Source organism: Haliotis asinina, chromosome 13 (genome assembly GCF_037392515.1).
Source record: "Haliotis asinina isolate JCU_RB_2024 chromosome 13, JCU_Hal_asi_v2, whole genome shotgun sequence".
NCBI lineage: Eukaryota > Metazoa > Mollusca > Gastropoda > Lepetellida > Haliotidae > Haliotis > Haliotis asinina.
In genome coordinates, this window is record NC_090292.1 from 34,921,292 (window position 1) to 34,942,019 (window position 20,728).

A 20,728-nucleotide genomic window follows, 5' to 3' on the forward strand; every position below is an offset into this window, starting at 1 on the left:
TACATATACATATACCTGCTACATATACATATACCTACTACAGATACATATACCTACTACATATACATATACCTACTACATATACCTATACCTACTACAGATACATATACCTACTACAGATACATATACCTGCTACATATACATATACCTGCTACATATACACATACCTGCTACATATACCTACTACATATACCTATACCTACTACATATACATATACCTGCTACATATACATATACCTACTACATATACCTACTACCTATACCTATACCTACTACATATACCTATACCTACTACATATACATATACCTGCTGCATATACATATACCTACTACATATACCTGCTACATATACATATACCTACTACATATACATATACCTGCTACATATACATATACCTACTACATATACATATACCTGCTACATATACATATACCTACTACATATACCTACTACATATACCTATACCTACTACATATACATATACCTGCTACATATACATATACCTACTACATATACCTATACCTACTACATATACATATACCTACTACATATACATATACCTACTACATATACCTATACCTACTACATATACATATACCTACTACATATACCTGCTACATATACATATACCTACTACATATACATATACCTACTACATATACATATACCTACTACATATACCTATACCTACTACATATACATATACCTGCTACATATACATATACCTACTACATATACCTATACCTACTACATATACATATACCTGCTACATATACATATACCTACTACATATACCTACTACATATACATATACCTACGACATATACCTATACCTACTACATATACATATACCTGCTACATATACCTGCTACATATACCTATACCTACTACATATACATATACCTGCTACATATACATATACCTACTACATATACCTACTACATATACCTATACCTACTACATATACCTATACCTACTACATATACATATACCTACTACATATACATATACCTGCTACATATACATATACCTACTACATATACCTACTACATATACATATACCTACTACATATACCTACGACATATACCTATACCTACTACATATACATATACCTGCTACATATACCTACTACATATACATATACCTACTACATATACCTGCTACATATACGTATACCTGCTACATATACATATACCTGCTACATATACCCACTACATATACATATACCTGCTACATATACCTATACCTACTACATATACCTGCTACATATACATATACCTACTACATATACCTGCTACATATACATATACCTGCTACATATTCATATACCTGCTACATATACATATACCTGCTACATATACATATACCTGCTACATATACCTACTACATATACATATACCTGCTACATATACCTATACCTGCTACATATACCTATACCTGCTACATATACCTGCTACATGTACATATACCTGCTACATATACCTGCTACATATACATATACCTGCTACATATACCTGCTACATATACATATACCTGCTACATATACATATACCTGCTACATATACATATACCTACTACATATACATGTACCTACTACAGATACATATACCTGCTACATATACATGTACCTACTACATATACATTTATCTACTACATATACATATACCTACTACATATACATATACCTACTACATATACCTATACCTACTACATATACATATACCTACTACAGATACATATACCTGCTACATATACCTATACCTGCTACATATACCTATACCTGCTACATATACCTGCTACATGTACATATACCTGCTACATATACCTGCTACATATACATATACCTGCTACATATACCTGCTACATATACATATACCTGCTACATATACATATACCTGCTACATATACATATACCTACTACATATACATGTACCTACTGCAGATACATATACCTGCTACATATACATATACCTGCTACATGTACATATACCTACTACAGATACATGTTCCTGCTACATATACCTATACCTACTACATATACGTATACCTACTACATGTACATATACCTGCTACATATACATATACCTACTACATATACCTACTACATATACCTATACCTACTACATATACATATACCTGCTACATATACCTACTACATGTACATATACCTGCTACATATACATATACCTACTACAGATACATATACCTGCTACATATACATATACCTGCTACATATACATATACCTACTACATATACCTACTACATATACCTATACCTACTACATATACATATACCTGCTACATATACATATACCTGCTACATATACCTACTACATATACCTATACCTACTACATATACCTATACCTACTACATATACCTATACCTGCTACATATATATATACCTGCTACATATACATATACCTACTACATGTACCTACTACATATACATATACCTGCTACATATACCTATACCTACTACATATACCTACTACATATAGATATACCTGCTACATATACATATACCTGCTACATATACATATACCTACTACATATACCTGCTACATATACATATACCTACTACATATACCTATACCTACTACATATACATATACCTGCTACATATACCTACTACATATACCTGCTACATGTACATATACCTACTAGATATACCTACTACATATACATATACCTACTACATATACATATACCTGCTATTTATACCTATACCTACTACATATACCTACTACATATACATATACCTGCTACATATACATATACCTACTACATATACCTGCTACATATACATATACCTGCTACATATACATATACCTACTACATATACATATACCTACTACATATACCTGCTACATATACATATACCTACTACATATACATATACCTGCTACATATACATATACCTACTACATATACCTGCTACATATACATATACCTGCTACATGTACATATACCTACTACATATACATATACCTACTACATATACCTACTACATATACCTATACCTGCTACATATACATATACCTACTACATATACATATACCTGCTACATATACCTATACCTACTACATATACCTACTACATATACATATACCTACTACATATACATATACCTACTACATGTACATATACCTGCTACATATACCTATACCTGCTACATATACATATACCTACTACATATACCTATACCTACTACATATACATATACCTACTACATATACCTACTACATATACCTATACCTGCTACATATACCTACACCTACTACATAAACATATACCTACTACATATACATATACCTGCTACATATACCTATACCTGCTACATATACCTACACCTACTACATATACCTATACCTACTACATATACATATACCTACTACATATACCTACTACATATACATATACCTGCTACATATACCTGCTACATATACATGTACCTGCTACATATACATATACCTGCTACATATACATATACCTGCTACATATACCTGCTACATATACATATTCCTGCTACATATACCTATACCTACTACATATACATATACCTACTACATATACATGATACATATCATGGCGTCATGGTGGTATAGAATGCCCTACTGGTCAAATAAACTCGTGCCAGTATACTAGCGTACTGATACACAAGGCATCATGCATTTGTCCAAAATACTAAACATGCATATATTTATGGACAAAACACCTAACATACACTAAATATGATAAAACACTATTCCTTAATACATGTAATCTAGCATACTAAATTCTAATATCCCTGCTATGCATATAATACTAAAAGATCTAATTTAACTTACCCCACAATGTGCTGGTGTTGTGCAGTGATTGTGTTCTGAAGTAGAAAGATTGTAGATTCACAAATGAATGGCAGTAAATGTTTTAAATATGTGGAGGAGGTGAAATCTATGAAAGAAACTGTAACTTTGACTACTGGCCAATGCAGAGATTGAACCTGACACAGATCGCTTACCAATAACAATAGAGCCCAAGCTAGGTGCTGCAACTAGATTACAAGTGAGTTAGTTAAACAGTGCAAGTGTTAGTGGCCACTTTGGTAATGATAAAGTTTTATACCTAAATTTAAAATACTGAAGTTTCACACATTATAGTGACATATATTTACACACTATTACAAGTATATTAAAGATTAAATATAGTATCACTCTTATGCTTTCCTTGCGTATTTAGTCACTTTTCATATTTTTTACATAAAAAAACAAGTAAGTGATTCTATTCATTTTTATCCCCCTGGTGTGTAATGTTGGGGGATATAGTCAACGCCTCGTCTGTCTGTCTGTCCATCCTTCCATAATCATTTTGTTTCCAGAGCATAACTCAGAAACCATGCTATGCCTTTCTGCAAAACTTGGTAGATATATCAATCAGAACCTGAAGTGGTGCCTTTTGCTCTAATGTTTTTGTGATTTATTATTTTCTCAGATTCCATGGATTCCGACATTGTCTCTAAAGTGAGAGGTGTGTTTCGTTTCTGGAGCACATCGCAAAAACTTTGTTATATCTGTCAGCAAAAGTTGTTAGATATGTGTGGCAGATCCCAAAATGGTGCCTTTTGCTCTTTACAGGTTTTTGTGATTTATTATTTTTTTCTGTTTCCATGGAAATGTTTTCAAAATGGGGGTATGGGCTTTGTTTCCGGAGCAGAACTCAAAAACCGTTCAATATTTTTCTGCAAAACTTGGTAGATATGTGTGGCAGATCCCAAAGTGGTGCCTTTTGCTATTTACAAGTTTTTGTGATATGCTATTTCCTTGGTTATAATGGAAACGTTTTGGACTGAGTCTCAAAAGGGAGGGATGGGCTTCGTTTCCAGAGCAGAACTATAACACTGATCAATATTTTTCTGCAAAACTTGTTACATACATCAGTCAGAACCGAAAGTGGTGCCTTTTTGTACTTACAGGTTTTTGTGATACATTATTTTCTCAGTTTTAATGGAAACATTTCAGACTTAGTCTCAAAAGGGAGGGATGGGCTTCATTACTGGAGCAGAACTCAAAATCCGTTCTTTATTTTTCTGGAAAACTTGGTAAATATATCAGTCAGAAGCTACAATGGTGCCTTTTGCTAGTTACAAGTTTTTGTGATTTCTTAGTTTCTTGGTTTCTATGAAAACGATTCAGACTTTGTCTCAAAAGTGAGAGGTGATTTTGTTTCCGGAGCACATCTCAAAAAGTTCCTAGTTTCTTTTAGCAAAAGTTGTTAGATAAATGTAGCAGACCCCAATGTGGTGCCTTTTGCTATTTACAGTTTTTGTGATTTATAATTTTTTGGGTTTAAAGATATATGTCATTTATATTTTTCATGACTTCCATGGAAACAGTTCAAACTTAATCTAAGAAAACATCAAGTAACTGTCAGATGATTTGTCCTTTCAGATATGTGGGGGCCTGGTGGAATATATGTCATCTTCTGATGACTCTTGTTATATGAAATTAGCATTAATTTTAAAATGATGAGTTGCTTTACATTTCATGATGTTTATTTACATTTCAGCTGCTCAGAGTGGTATACTCAAGAAGAACCTGCAAGCTGTCATGTCTGGTGGTAAAGCTCAGAGTCAAGTTAGTATTCCAGCTACCCACACCCTGACAGTTGTACCTCCCACACCCTGAGAGTTGTTACCTCCCTCTTTCTGACAGTTGTACCTCCCTCTCTCTGACAGTTGTACCCCCCACACCCTGACAGTTGTTCCTCCCACACCCTGACAGTTGTTCCTCCCACTCCCTGACAGTTGTTCCTCCCTCTCTCTGACAGTTGTACCTCCCACACCCTGAGAGTTGTACCTCCCTCTTTCTGACAGTTGTACCTCCCTCTCTCTGACAGTTGTTCCTCCCTCTCCCTGACAGTTGTTCCTCCCACACCCTGACAGTTGTTCCTCCCACTCCCTGACAGTTGTACCTCCTTCTCTCTGACAGTTGTACCTCCCTCTCCCTGACAGTTGTTCCTCCCATTCCCTGACAGTTGTACCTCCCACACACTGACAGTTGTACCTCCCTCCCCCTGACAGTTGCACCTCCCACATACTGACAGTTGTATCTCTTTCTCCTTGATAGTTGCTCATCCCACTCACATCCCACTCCTTGGCAGGTGTTCCTCCCACTCCTTGACATTTACATTGTAAATATTTCTATGACTGTTATTACCATCTAGTGAATATTGTTTTGTCTTTGTGTCCCTTAGTGCAAGAATAGTGTTTCATGGTGTATTCCCTTCAGCCCTGTTCTAGTGTGGAGCATGTGTTTCAGTATGATGGCTACACATCTTGTCCTCTCCTCACGGGGAACAACAAGTGCATCCTGGCAGAGTTTGACTTCGCTGGCCAGCCCCTGGAAACTTTCCCCATTGACCAGGGCAAGGAGAGGAGACTCATGTACCACATGAAGAAAGATTTCATGCCCGAGTTGTACTGGAATGTTATGCTCAAGTAAGTCTTGGACAGATTTGGCTTGTTTTAGGGGCTTCATCAATCCTCATTTATGTCTGTGTGTGTCCTGTAGAGATGGTGCTTGTTGGAGGGCCTTCTTTGATCTTCATTTATGTGTATGTACCCTGAAGAGATGGGCATTGTTTTGGGGGCTTCATTGATCCTCATCTGTGTGTGTCCTGTAGAGATGGGGCTTGTTGGAGGGCCTTCTTTGATCTTCATTTATGTGTATGTTGATCCTCATCTGTGTGTGTCCTGCAGAGATGGGGCTTGTTTGAGGGGCTTCATTCATCTTCATCTGTGTGTGTCCTGGAAAGATGGGGCTTGTTCTCAGGGGCTTGTTATAGGGCTTCATTGATCCTCAACTGTGTGTGTCCTGTAGAGATGGGGCTTGTTTGAGGGGCTTCATTCATCTTCATCTGTGTGTGTCCTGGAAAGATGGGGCTTGTTCTTAGGGGCTTGTTATAGGGCTTCATTGATCCTCAACTGTGTGTGTCCTGTAGAGATGGGGCTTGTTTGAGGGGCTTCATTCATCTTCATCTGTGTGTGTCCTGGAAAGATGGGGCTTGTTCTTAGGGGCTTGTTATAGGGGCTTCATTGATCCTCAACTGTGTGTGTCCTGGAAAGATGGGGCTTGTTTTAGGGGCTTCATTCATCCTCATCTGTGTGTGTCCTGTAGAGATGGGGCTTGTTTAATCGGCTTCATCCATCCTCATTTATGCTGTGTGTGTCCTGTAGAGATATGGCTTGCTTGAGGGGCATCATCACTCCTCGACTATGTCTGTATGTGTCAAGGAGAGAAGGACCTTGTTTAAGGGACCTTATTGATCATCATCTGTCTGTGAGAAATCTGGAGAGATGAGGCTTGTTTTAGGGGCTTCATTGATCCTCATCTATGTCTCTTTGTGTTCTGGAGAGAGGAGGCTTGTTTGAGGGGTTTCACTGATCCACAACTGTTTGTGTGTGTCCTTGAATGAAGAAAAATTTTGCATCACTTGGCAATATTTTAGCCATATTGTGGTGACAAAAGCCATATACTGATAATGAATATGTTGATACTTTTTTAAAAAGCTGTCAGTGGAGGGCAGTATAAAAGCAAGATTATCACAAATTAATGGATGTTGTATATTACAGGGGCAACTGGAATGGCCCAGCCTTGACCCGCAAGATGCTTCACCTGGGACTGTCAAAGTAGACACGGGCAACAACCAGCAGCTGCCAACATGCCACGCAGACAAGCATCCAGAAATACTGTATAATTGAACAGCAGTTTGGTTGAAGGGAGCTGCGGCCGTGGGGATCAAGTCCAGTGAACATCTGTGATACTTGCCTTTTCATCTTTAAAGCACAGACGAATAATTTCAGATTTTAAGATCTGTTAGAGTATAAACTTTTTGGAATATTTTTAAGTCCCAAATACATCTATGCAATTTATCTTTTGTTTAGTATTTCAGAAAGGCTTGACATTGTGTTTTGTGTGGTGAACAACAAGCCACTGAATATATTTAGAAAATGCAGTCTAATTTCTTGCATTACCTTGCCTTTCCAGGCTGATGATTGACCTGGTTCAGGTAGGTCCATACATGAGGGATTGTGTGAACATCGAGGATGGGAAGACTGTCCAGGGTTCTTCCCACCAGATGGTCAGTGTGTGTACACATCTCACCAAAGAGATGTTTGATAACAGCAGGAGTAGATCAATGTCAGATGCTTTCTTACTGATGAGTGTGAATATGTTTCTGGTGCAAAATCACACAAGTTTTCGTTTCTTTATCGCCTTTCGTACATTCTGTGTGTGTAAACAGTAATGACAAACCCTTAGGAACATGTGTATTGTTTACCTCAATGTTTCAAGATTACATCTTTTTGGTGGCTTGTTCTGTAACACTGGAGTCTTGTATGTTAAGATCCTGGTTAGAATTGGTCATCAGCAACCAACTCATAAGAGGCGACTAACGGGATTGGGTGGTTAGGCTCGCTGACCAGTTTGACATGTCTTTGGTTCCCAGAGTGCAGCATGAAACCTAACAGGCACTCACACTAGCACTTGCATGTCGTCAGAACAACCAGCCACCTTCAGTGACAAAGATGGTATCCCATATTGATGTCATTGCACCACAAAGGTCTGAAAAAGTTTACGATGCAATCTGGATGAACAATATTCCCTTGGAGACGGACCTTGATCAATAAAGTATATCACCTGTGGAAACCAGTTGTGGCTTCCTGTTAAATAACGGATTAGATAGCCAGCATATTTTTTTAAATGTCTAAATGTTTAAATGACAAACTGAGATGGTTCTTTGATGAACACCTCTCAGTATATATGAAAAATGATTGACCTTATATGTGTTTCTAAAATGAATATTGAATTTGATTCAGCATGTTTTTCATAGTGAAAGAGTTTCTCATTTGATGGCAAACCAGATGTATCTGTTCAACAAAGTACTAGATGATGGCCTTGACCTACATTCTGACATGTAAGACATGTCTGTGGTTTTTCGTTTTGACTTCTTGCATTAGCTGCAAATGTTGTAGTGGTGTAGCTCCTCTGAGTGGTGCAGCATGGTTGTCGAAAGGCTTGTTGTAAGCAGCACTTGTTTTCACCTGGTGTGTGGTTGTCCTGTGGTTGCCTAGTTCAGGATATGGTTGGTCATTTGGAATGGGGAAACTATGTATGTTCTACTGCGCATTTGCACAGGTATAGGATGTACCTACTGACACCTGCTACACAGGTGTAAGTTGTACTGAGTACACATGTTACTACAGGAATAGATGTACTGAGTACACCTATACTCAGGTATAAGATGCATTCAGTAGACCTGCTACAGGTGTAAGATGTACTCTACACCTACACAAGAAAAAGATGTACTGAGTACACCTGCTACACAGGTAGAAGATGTACTGAGTACACCTGCTACACAGGTAGAAGATGTACTGAGTACACCTGCTAGACAGGTTGAAGATGTACTGAGTACACCTGCTGCACAGGTAGAAGATGTACACCTACTGGCTCCTTACATTCCCTTGCAGTCCATTCTCCTGCATCACCTAAGTGTGTTGTAGGTGTCAAGAGTTGTGGTTGTTACATAGTTCTATGTATACACACAGTATATGTATATACACAGTATACACACATTATATGTATACACATGTATTTCCAGACGTTGTCTCTTTGTCATGGACTGTTTGTGAGTCTTACCCTTTGTGTAATACTGTATATTACCATAGATAAGCCAACCCTCTATCTTGACTCTCAACGTCAATAACTGCTTTTTATCCCCCTGGCATGTAATGCGGGGGGGATATAGTCGACACCTCATCTGTCCGTCTGTCCGTCCGTAATCATTTTGTTTCTGGAGCATAACTCAGAAACCGTTCAATATTTTTAGACCAAACTTGATAGATATAGTAATCTCAGCCTATGGTTGTGCCTTTTGCTATTTACAGATTTTTACCATTGTTAGTCTTATGGTGGTTTGGGCTTCGTTTCCGGAGCAGAACTCAAAAACCATTCAATATTTTTCTGCAAAACTTGGCAGATATATCAATCAGAACCTGAAGTGGTGCCTTTTGCTATGTACAAGTTTTTGTGATGTATTATTTTCTTGGTCTCCATGGAAACGTTTTTTGACTTACTCTCAAAAGTGAGAGGTGTGTTTTATTTCTGGAGCAGAACTCAAAAACTTCTTAATATCTGTTGGTAAAACTTGGCAGATATGTGTTGCAGATCCCAAAGTGGTGCCTTTTGCTATATAGAGGTTTTTGTGATTTATTATTTTCTCGGTTTCCATGGAGACATTTCAGACTTAGTCTCAAAATGGAGGGATGGGCTTCATTTCCGGAGCAGAACTAAAAAAACATTCAATATTTTTCTGCAAAACTTGGTAGATATATCAATCAGAACCTATAGTGGTGCCTTTTGCTATGTACAGGATCTTGTGACTTATTATTTTCTCGGTTTCCATGGAAACGTTTCAGACTTGGTCTAAAAAGTGAGAGGTGTGTTTCATTTCCAGAGCAGAACTCAGAAACTTCTTAATATCTGTCAGTAAAACGGCACATATGTGTGGCATACCCCAAAGTGATGTCTTTTGGTTTTTAAAGGTTTTTGTGATGTATTATTTTCTTGGTTTCCATGGAAACGTTTCAGACTTAGTCTCAAAATGGAGGGATGGGCTTCGCTTCCAGAGCACAACTCGAAAACCAGTTTATATGTTTCAACAGATCTTGGCAGATATATGAGACAGATCTTGAAATTGTGACTTTGCTGATTACAGATATATGGCACTTATAATTTTCCTGAATTCCATGGAAACAATTCAAACTTAGTCTAATAAGCAATGAGTAACTGTGAGATGATTTGTCCTTTCAAACATGTGGGGGCCGGTGGTATATGTCATCTTCTGATGACTCTTGTTTAGGCCATCAAAATTTTGCTTATCTAAAGTGATGTACCATACATGTCATCCTTTCATGTCCAGGGGTTTACTATATTTTCATTTGTGATGTTTGCCACCCCAGGTTTTTAGTTCAATATTGCATATGTATTACACATATTATTTTTTTTTAAATAAGCCCAATAACTTTGAGTGATCGCTGTAAATACTGAGTTTGTCATATTTGTAGGTCCTTGGGACTCTCTCTCTGTCTCTCTTTCTGTGTGTGCGTGTGTGCATGTGTGCGTGTGTGGGCATTTAAGCATAATCAGTGCTGTAAACATGGTATTAGAGTCTTTAAGTGTCAAGTGAGTGCTACTTTGTTGGGCTGTGAGGGAGCTAACATTTCTACCCAGGGACTCCACCCCTATTACCATACCCAGATACTGGATATGTTAATTCCTGGTGTCAAATTTGTAAGCAATGGCAGCCTGGAGACTGTTTTTAATATCTTAATTCTGTGTTATATTTAGAACAGGTGACTGTAAATAATGCAACCTTTTAATCAGAATAACATATTACATTGTTTTATCTGTTAGTTGCATGATTATTACGGATCCTGGTATTGAGATCGGGGTCAACGTCCGGGTTTACTGGTCCACGCACCACTACTTCCATTAGATCACATTCCTGTGGTGGTGTTCACATCTATTGTACTTGTGTGTATAGCTGGTGTAGCATCGCCTCCTGCTTGTCTTTCAGTGTTTTGATTTCACAATGTACTCATGTATTTTACCGACTTTCACTGCTTTATTTTAAGTATTTTGCACATTGAAGCATTTGCTCCCTCAGCTTAAACATAATTAAACAATTTGTTGTAGATACAGTACCAGTTGTTTGTCAGAATATGTTTCACTGATTTTACAAGTCCAGTTGTCAGGCAGACACCATTTTGTGTACACACCAAACATATACTGTCAATAACAAGCATATCGATCTTCAAAATAAAAATACACTTTTATTTTGTACAGTTAACATGGCGCTAAGGTAATACGTTCTAAACTTCTCTCACTGATAACACCTTCTGATGGACGACTTTGTGTAGCATCAGACCATATTACCCTTTCAGAGAAATATAGAGCATATTTTGTTACATTTATTACACTCCAAAATATGTCATTGGTCACCCCTGTATACGTACAACTGGTTTGGACTTGAATAGCCTGGGGGTAGTTTTTACCCATTTGGTTTGAAAATGGAATAGTATGCTTAAACATTTTGTTTTTCTTTTTTCATTTGCTTAATTTTGAAGTATAAGGGATGGTTTGATCCCAAGTCTGAATGTTTTGAATTTTAATGATGTTAGGATTCTCTTTAGACACTTTCCTCACCATGTAGATGCATTACAAGCAGTGTAACACTGAAAGGAGGGCAGTCAGGTGCCTCATCATGTCACCAGCATTAAAGGAGAAGAAATCTTGTGAGTCTTGTGTTTCTCTTAACTAAAATGTTTTAGGGGGACTATGGTTTACCTGACAGCTTCATATAATGAACATTACTGAACACTGGAAGTTATTTCTGTAAAGTAAAGTATTATTCCTAAGTAATGCGGAGCATTCAAAAAGGATTGATGATTTTTAACGCCCCACTCAGCAGTGTTCCAGCTATATGACAACAGTTTGTAAATAATGAAGTCTGGACCAGACAATCCAGTGATTGATATTCTGAGCATCAATCAACACAACTGGGATACAATGATGTGTCTCAAGCAAGTCAATATGTCCAACCACCCAGTCGGTTTGTCACCTCTTACAACAAGCTTCGGTTATGGAAGAGCATTTCCAACCAAGATCGTTACAGGGTGCAAACAAAAGTGAAAGCAACTGAAATGGTTGTCAAGTCAGTGCCCATGATGTATGGCTTAAACCAAGGTTGACACGGCCCGTTGAACTGAAGCCTAAATTGAAATAATAGAGGCTTTGCTATCTTTCTCAAGTGTTCTACTTCTGTAATTTATTCTCTGATTGTTACCCAGGTATTTGATCTGATAGTCATTGTACTTTGAGTTTTCACATTGCTGTTGATACCAACAGGGAGATGCCTATGACACCTATGTCATGGGCACTTGGTGAGCATGAAACAAATAACAAAGATAGGCCATACGTTAAACAGCTGTATTATAATATTCACTAGATTTACTAATCTATGCAAATCATGACAAAGTAATGAATGACAGACATTATGCAAGAGAGTGGAAGGTCAACATACACTAGTGATACTATTACTGTGGGAAGCAGTTATGAAAACTCATTTGCAATTACTGAGGGGATCATTTCACTTCAATACATCCAAGTTAGAAAAGTGCTGCATACCTAGGCCCAACGTGGATGAATCCTTTGAGCCAGTACTGAATAAATGTGTTAAGCTGTCCTAATGTTCTACTGGAAATATAAAGCCTGGGTGATATTTTAAGTCATGAAGCCACAATGGAACAATATCTGGGGGTCCAGCGGGAGGGTTAATGTTTTGAATTCTATAAATAATAGCAGATTCTGAATACCACAACAACAACATCAACTAAAAAGTACCATCCATGGTCCTAAGTGCAAATCAAATATTCAAGACACCCATCACAACTTGGTGCCTGTTACAGTTGGTCATTTGCACTACCTTATCTAAGTTATGAACGCTGATAGTATAAGCTGGTACGTTAGCCTGCAGATGGTACATGTCATCATAACGTGGTGTGTAAACCAGATAATCAGGAGAACCACTGATACTGTTAATTCTAAACGGGATAGAAGTAAGTGGGCAGAATCTAACTAACCAATAAGTAACATCATGAAATCAACCTTAGGCTGATCGGGTGTATGTATATTTTTATTTTTTGTTCAACCGATATTTTGAAAATCATTGCCGAGTGTTATCAAATTAGGGGACCACGCCCTGTCGATTTACAGTGTTTTTGGAAGGAGCCAATCTACATATTTTAAACTACACGCATGGGAATAATTGTTCAACCAATAACATAATGGATTATTTTCAAATCTGTCTCTCATTTAAGGAGACAGGTGCAGTGCAAACGTTTTTAATTTGTCTTTATTTGATTTATAAAGAATTGTCAAATTAAATCTCTGGACCTTCAGGAACATTTATCGTTCAGTACGTCTCATGTACATACAATGCATCAGTTAATGTTACTAACAATATTTATACTTCAAGTGTATTTTGACAATGACAACTGCAGTCAAATCACCCGTCGAAACTATGCACAGAAACCTGACGAAGCGCACATAAAATATTTCACATAATGAGATTCAAAGTATAAAATATTTATACACATTTTAGATGGGTTTGTTGGGATTGTTTATATACATAAGGTTAATGACTTTATTACCAATACATATTTACATTCATGATGCCATAGGTCGCGGAAGCCTCACCTGACCGGTACTAGTACTGCGGGTTAAAGCGGTTGTATCTACTGGTATTGCCAGTACCCATTGCCCGGAAACTTTCCTGTTCATATGGAAGCGATATATTCGACACTTCATGTAGGAGCTGCATCTACAACAACAACAATCACAAAGTCACACACAGAGACATCGGAGTTGCAAACTGGCTGAAGTATCCCTAAGTCGTATCAAAAGAGCGACCTGTGAAGATCCGGGCTTAGGGCTGGGTGCCGTTGAACAAAACAACCTCAGCGCTCAGGTGATCACAACTACAATATCTTATAGACGTATGACAGTCTTAGTGCTAAGGTTGTACACGACACCCTGGTCTTCAGCAACCCGGGTGGTCAGACTCACTGACTTGGATGACTCTTGTTATTGTATCCTCAATGCGTAGTTCGAGGCCCATGCCGTTGATCCAGACTGGTCTGGTCCAGACTCGAATGACAAGCCGCCGCCATATAAATACTAATTCACTGCAGAGAACCGGCTTACCACGCTACCACCAAGAGAATGGTGCTGCAGAGTTCACTGAACACTACAAACATAACCTAACCCCCTCCCCCCCCCCCCATACAAACACACGCACACGTGGACATTAAAACACAAACACAGCAACAAAAAAAACCCCAAAACAAACTAAAGAAAATAACGAAACATGACCAAAACAAAAAATACCCCCCAAACAAATAATACCCCAAGCAAGATCATCATCATTATCATCATCATCATCAGTATGAGGTGCTGATCTAGGATTGACGTCAAGGTGCCTACCACAAATGAGAGACAAGAGGACACGATACTAACCTCCTGTGATGAGAGTTCCCAGTCTGTATGGCCCGCCACCATGTTGGCTTGGAGTTGAGGCAAGTCCCTGCTGCCGATAATTATTGATGATATGTTTTTCTGCAGGACCCACTTTTGTGCAACTTGGGACACACTCCTGTCTGGAACATACAGCAGGTCGGACGATCATGACTCGTTTGTATGATCATCAGGCCACCGGTCCGTATACATACGCTAAACACATGCATACATATATACATATCAATATTTGTATAGCGCCAATATCCGGCTCACCTGCGCAAAGGCGTTTTATTTCCCCCTCGATAAGTGGATGTCATTTAACGATAAATTCGTATATCGTATTTTCAATACCAACTCACTGGTGATTATAGAAGTCATGCAACCATTAGGCCCGCCAACTTTATGTGGCTTTCCCAGATGTGTCATATCTATTGCTGCACGTTGCTGTATCCGTAGCTATGTGAAAGCACGTATTCATGAGACCACTGTCTCGATTCAGGGGAACTTCCACGTGCATACGGTTGTACTGTACACTAACGGATGTGACAACACTGAAAGACTACACACAAAGTAGACTCCAAGATGGGCTCGATCCCGGCATCTTAAGCTCGCTGAATCACTAGTTTGGTGACTCTGACCGCTCGACCACCGCGCCCCCTACATAGTCGATAAGGGCTACATTTCGCTTGTGGATACTGAATATATATTTAGAAGAAAATTCGTCGTAAAAGCAAGTCTATTTAGCCACAACATGAGTAATGTATTTCTTTGTTATACTTTTTTATATATGTACTTTTTCATACTTGGCAGACCCTTGGTGAACTTAAGCAGATGTTTATATTTGGCCTACTGTTTTCATTAGTTTCGTGCATGCACCCGTGTGTACGTAAATCAGTGGAACTGTTTGTTTAAGACTCTAGGCGTTATTGTCTGCATTGGCATTAGTAAACCCACCATCTATCAACAACCCAAAATGAAGCAATTCCATCCAAATTATGCTCATCATTTAGCTGTCTATATGCATCGTCTAACATTTACGCCGAATAAATTTTAATTTTAGCATGTACCTATTGCTGAACAAAACTTAGCAATATTCTTATATGCATTTTCTAATTTTTGTATGCATAATCAATATATCGTGTTAGACTGGTCTAACACTAAGACTGTCTCAAGTTTTATATTGTTTAAGGGGATTTGCAAACGATGTATAACTTGCAAATTGTTAATCAAAAATATATCAGAGGTCCTTGCTTATAGCAGGTCATCACACCAAGAACCAGTACATGCGATCTCACCTCAGGCACGTGAGTTTGTTCAAGACTTCTTCTGGTAACCCAGCAGATGATGGGTACCCGGTGGGATAGGTCATGTGACTATAACCTTCTAGCGCCTATCATGCAACAAGGGTTATCCGGGGTAATAATATGCCTGCTTTGAGTGTTAGCGTTATGAGTATTCATCTCGTGAACAGAAATGCACATATCATTATCAATATATTCATCTTCTATATATGCTTTACATACAAGACAGAATCTCAGACCATTCCATTTGTGACATACTCGCGTTTTGCCCGGACAAGCCGAACAGGGACTTGCGTCCCTCTCGAATATTAGCATAGGAACATCAGAACTACTTTTGACAGGAACGATAACTCCAACCCTGTTTGATGCCAATGTTTCTTAATATCACCGAGGCACTCCCTATCATTGTATTGCTGTTTTTGTTTTTACTTATCTATTTAAAAGAATTAAGCCTGCTTCGTACACCTAAAAGGAGAAAACATATTTGTTAAAGCTATATTCTAATTATTACATGATCACCTTATTTTTGTGTTTACATATTTGAAAAGGGTTTAATAATTACAAAGGAGATTCGTTTTATCGAATATGCAAATATTTTTAAAACAAAAACAAAACAAACAAACAACAACAATAACAACAAAACAAAACAAAAAACAAACAAAAAACAAAACCCCCAAACCCCCAAGCTACATTAAATCCCAAAGGAGAAACTCAAAAAAGACTCAATAATATTTCTGAAACCGAACATTCGTGTACCCTTGCTGTCATACCCCAAATAGAATTAACTGAAGTCGCTGAAGAATATATGAATGATCCCCCAAAAGTCACTCTTAAATATTACCACAGATGCGAAATATATGCCCAGTGTTAAAGATTAACATTGATTAGTTATACATGTGTAACACACCGAGGAAAAAGATAATGGATTACATGAAACCAAAGGTGTTCCTCTATCTGTTTTCAAAGGTTCCTTCACAGGCTTTGTATTATTGTTTTGAAACTCTAAAATTGTTGGAAGCGCACGGACAATCACCACAACAACCTCGCAAGATATATAAGTGTTCGGGGCTCATTCAATCGCGAGATATGTCAGGGAAGCTTAATTAAAGTCTTTGTGTATATAATACATCAAATGCTTTTTCGGAAATTGACCATCATGCATTCTGGTTTATTTTAGCAAATAGCTGATTGTACGAACATAACATTATGGAAGTCAGAGGGTAGTACCTTTAGCGAGGGTAGTACCTTTAGTGAATGTTGGCGAGGTGTACGAGAGAACCGAGGTGTTGGGTGCCTACTGTGAGTGTTGGCGAGGTGTGCGAGAGAACCGAAGTGTTGGGTGCCTACTGTGAGTGTTGGCGAGGTGTGTGAGAGAACCGAGGTGTGTGGTTCCTACTGTGAGTGTTGGCCAAGTGTGTGAGAACCGAGGTGTGGGGTACCTACTGTGAGTGTTGGCAAGCTGCTTAAGAACGTCAAGTGTCTCCCACAGCCGTGTGTCTTCCTGCACCTTTGTCCACGACGGGAAGATTCTCCGACACCGGGATTCGTCCTCTGCCAGCCAGGACAGACGGGTCTCCTTTCCACTGTTGACAGGCAGCTGTCCTTGCTTGTACTTCCCAGTCAGTAAGCCGCTGTCACAATATATACAGCTTTTGTAATAGTGTACCAGTAGTAGTACAGGGAGGTTCGGGATCGCACCATGGGCTTGGAGCCTCCACACGGCCAGTATGGCTCCCAAAGCCACTAAAAATAGCAGAGTTGTGTGCAAATCTAGTTCTGGTGGAACAAAGAATGTCCCAAAAAATTCCGCTGGGGCAAGTGCACTCCAGTTAGAGATATTGTGCCAGGAACAATGCTATCGCTCGAAGATGCCAAGATCCAGTCATTTACCCTTCGGGAAGCGAAGAGGAAATACCACATATTGCAAGCCAGATATATGAGAATCTGAGGTGGTACCAACTATCTGAGAGTAGACCCCGAGCCACAAACAACTTCCAACATGGCAGAAGTCTTTTGAGACCTTGCTGGAGAAGTGTCCCCATTTCCTTTGATTGATTTTGCTTGATTTGCTACAATTGTGCTTGGTTTTGATACAAGCAACAAGCAACAAGCAACGAGCACACCTATAGCATGGTATGCTTTTCCCCTGGGTTTCCTGTGTTTGCAGTAGGAGAGTAGTGTTGTAGTGGGAATTCTGGACCATGTGTCCTTAAGGTCTTATTTAGGTTCAATTTACCACCGCCACGTAAATATTCTGATTGTTGAGCCAGAGACATCATTCGATGACAAACAATATGGCTGTCATCCAGCCTAGCAGCCTCACCGATTATGATGCTGCTAAGTCATAACAAAGACTGGTCGTTCTAGACCAGGTGCCCCTCAAGGGCTTATTTAGGCTTAATCCCACTCCCAACACCCAGTTTAGTAGTTTTAGCAATTCCATTTTTTTTAGACTTCGACTCATCGAGCAAGCTGAAATATATATCTGGAGCCATTTGCAATATATATACAAGTGCATGAACAAGCTGGAATACATTATACAGGTGCATGAGTGAATGATTTAAAAAATGACGTCGCAAATGGTTAACATGAAGGAGATATTGAAGTCTCCCTTTTCACGCAACCAGATAGTAAGCCGATGCCGTCAGAATGTCTCACCTCATGAGCGTCCCCCAGGCCATCACACCGACACCCACCTGGTTACAAACAGCGAAGGCATCCCACTCAGAGTCACGGCTACCCAGACTGTAGCGCTGCTGTAAACAAGAATCACACACAATTACCATGTGAATATCTGTGGTGAAGCACCAGCTACAGACACAGTTTCTACGTGAATATCTGTGGCCAAACACCAGCTACAAACACAGTTTCTACGAGAATGTTTGTGGCCAAACACCAGCTACAGACAGTTTCTACGTGAATGTACGTGGCCAAACACCAGCTACAGACACAGTTTCTACGTGAATGTATGTGGCCAAGCTACAGACACAGTTTCTACGTGAATGTATGTGGCAAAACACCAGCTACAGACACAGTTTCTACGTGAATGTTTATCGCAAAACACCAGCTACAGACACAGTTTCTACGTGAATGTATGTGGCAAAACACCAGCTACAGACACAGTTTCTACGTGAATGTTTTTATCGCAAAACACCAGGTACAGACACAGTTTCTACGTGAATGTATGTGGCAAAACACCAGCTACAGACACAGTTTCTGCGTGAATGTTTATCGCAAAACACCAGCTACAGACACAGTTTCTACGTGAATGTATGTGGCAAAACACCAGCTACAGACATAGTTTCTGCCTGAATGTTTGTAACCAAACACCACCCACAGACCTGTGAACTCAAACACCACACAGACATACAGTTACTGCATGAATAACAGCAGCCACAGACACTGTCAGAGATACAGACACCGTCACAGATACAGACACCGCCACAGGTACAGACACCGCCACAGATACAGACACCCTCTAGATGCACTAGCAACTGAGAAAAGAGTTAGACCTGTAGACTGATGAATGGATTAATCCCGAGTCGGTCTGTCATGTCTGCAATCTTCTGCACCATCCACCCACACAGGTTACTGTTTCCGCCATATCGGATTTTACCGCACCGCACCAGGTCGTCAAAGGTTCGTAGAGTCTCCTCAACAGGTGTCCCTTTGTCCCAGAAGTGTGTCTGATATAGACAGTGACACATTGTCAAGTTCCGGGCAAGTCATGTTACCTGTGCTGCCAGAGAGGTTACCTTGCTGTTAAGCAAATTCACACTAGATAAGACTAGGTGCATATTATTGTCATATTGCTAAAAGTGGGTTAATACTAGACTACAACAGATTTCAGAATCTAGATAAGAATCTCTGTTGCTGAGCATTGTTGCATGTCAGTTAATCGGAGCATTTGTCATCTCCACTTGCCCTTGTTCCTGTCATGAAAATGGAGGCATCGGTGGGCTAAGTGGATTGAACTCATACTGTGTTCAAACTGATGGATAATACGTAAGGACAGGGAACAAAGCCGCCAAAAAAGATTATGTCTTCGTTGTTTACTTGGCCTTTCAACATTCAGAACCAAAGACCATAAAAATGTCGTGTCTCTGGTATAACCTAGCAAGTTATAGTTGGTATTCCACTTAGTTTGAACAACCTAAGTTTGAGTTTCTGGTCTCAGTTCATGACCTGAGCTTGTGGAACGGAGCAACCTTAGTTTGTGTTAATGGTCTGAGTCAATGACTTGTGTTTGTGACGCAGCAAACTTTGTGTGTGTTAAAGGTCTGAGTCAATGACTTGTGTTTGTGACGCAGC

At 39.0% G+C, this 20,728-nt stretch overlaps 2 protein-coding genes across 6 annotated transcripts in view; one reads left to right on the plus strand and one right to left on the minus strand.

Moving 5' to 3' along the window:
* The window catches only part of LOC137260323 (sulfide:quinone oxidoreductase, mitochondrial-like), a 56,632-nt gene extending 44,298 nt beyond the window's left edge, over nt 1-12,334 (plus strand). The window contains exons 8-10 of the mRNA XM_067798000.1: nt 5,548-5,615; nt 6,300-6,478; nt 7,613-12,334. Coding sequence (XP_067654101.1) covers nt 5,548-5,615; nt 6,300-6,478; nt 7,613-7,673 — 308 coding nt within the window. The 3' untranslated portion in view covers nt 7,674-12,334. The remainder of the gene's footprint in view (nt 1-5,547; nt 5,616-6,299; nt 6,479-7,612) is intronic.
* A 680-nt stretch (nt 12,335-13,014) lies between these two features.
* Nucleotides 13,015-20,728, minus strand: part of LOC137260325 (1-deoxyxylulose-5-phosphate synthase YajO-like) — a 32,768-nt gene continuing 25,054 nt past the window's right edge. For all 5 annotated transcript variants that reach the window (XM_067798002.1, XM_067798004.1, XM_067798003.1 and 2 more), the window contains exons 6-10: nt 19,930-20,103; nt 19,076-19,173; nt 17,861-18,048; nt 15,117-15,256; nt 13,015-14,421 (exon numbers count right to left, since the gene is read on the minus strand). In XM_067798002.1, the coding sequence (XP_067654103.1) occupies nt 14,308-14,421; nt 15,117-15,256; nt 17,861-18,048; nt 19,076-19,173; nt 19,930-20,103 (714 nt within the window). In that variant the 3' untranslated portion in view covers nt 13,015-14,307. The remainder of the gene's footprint in view (nt 14,422-15,116; nt 15,257-17,860; nt 18,049-19,075; nt 19,174-19,929; nt 20,104-20,728) is intronic.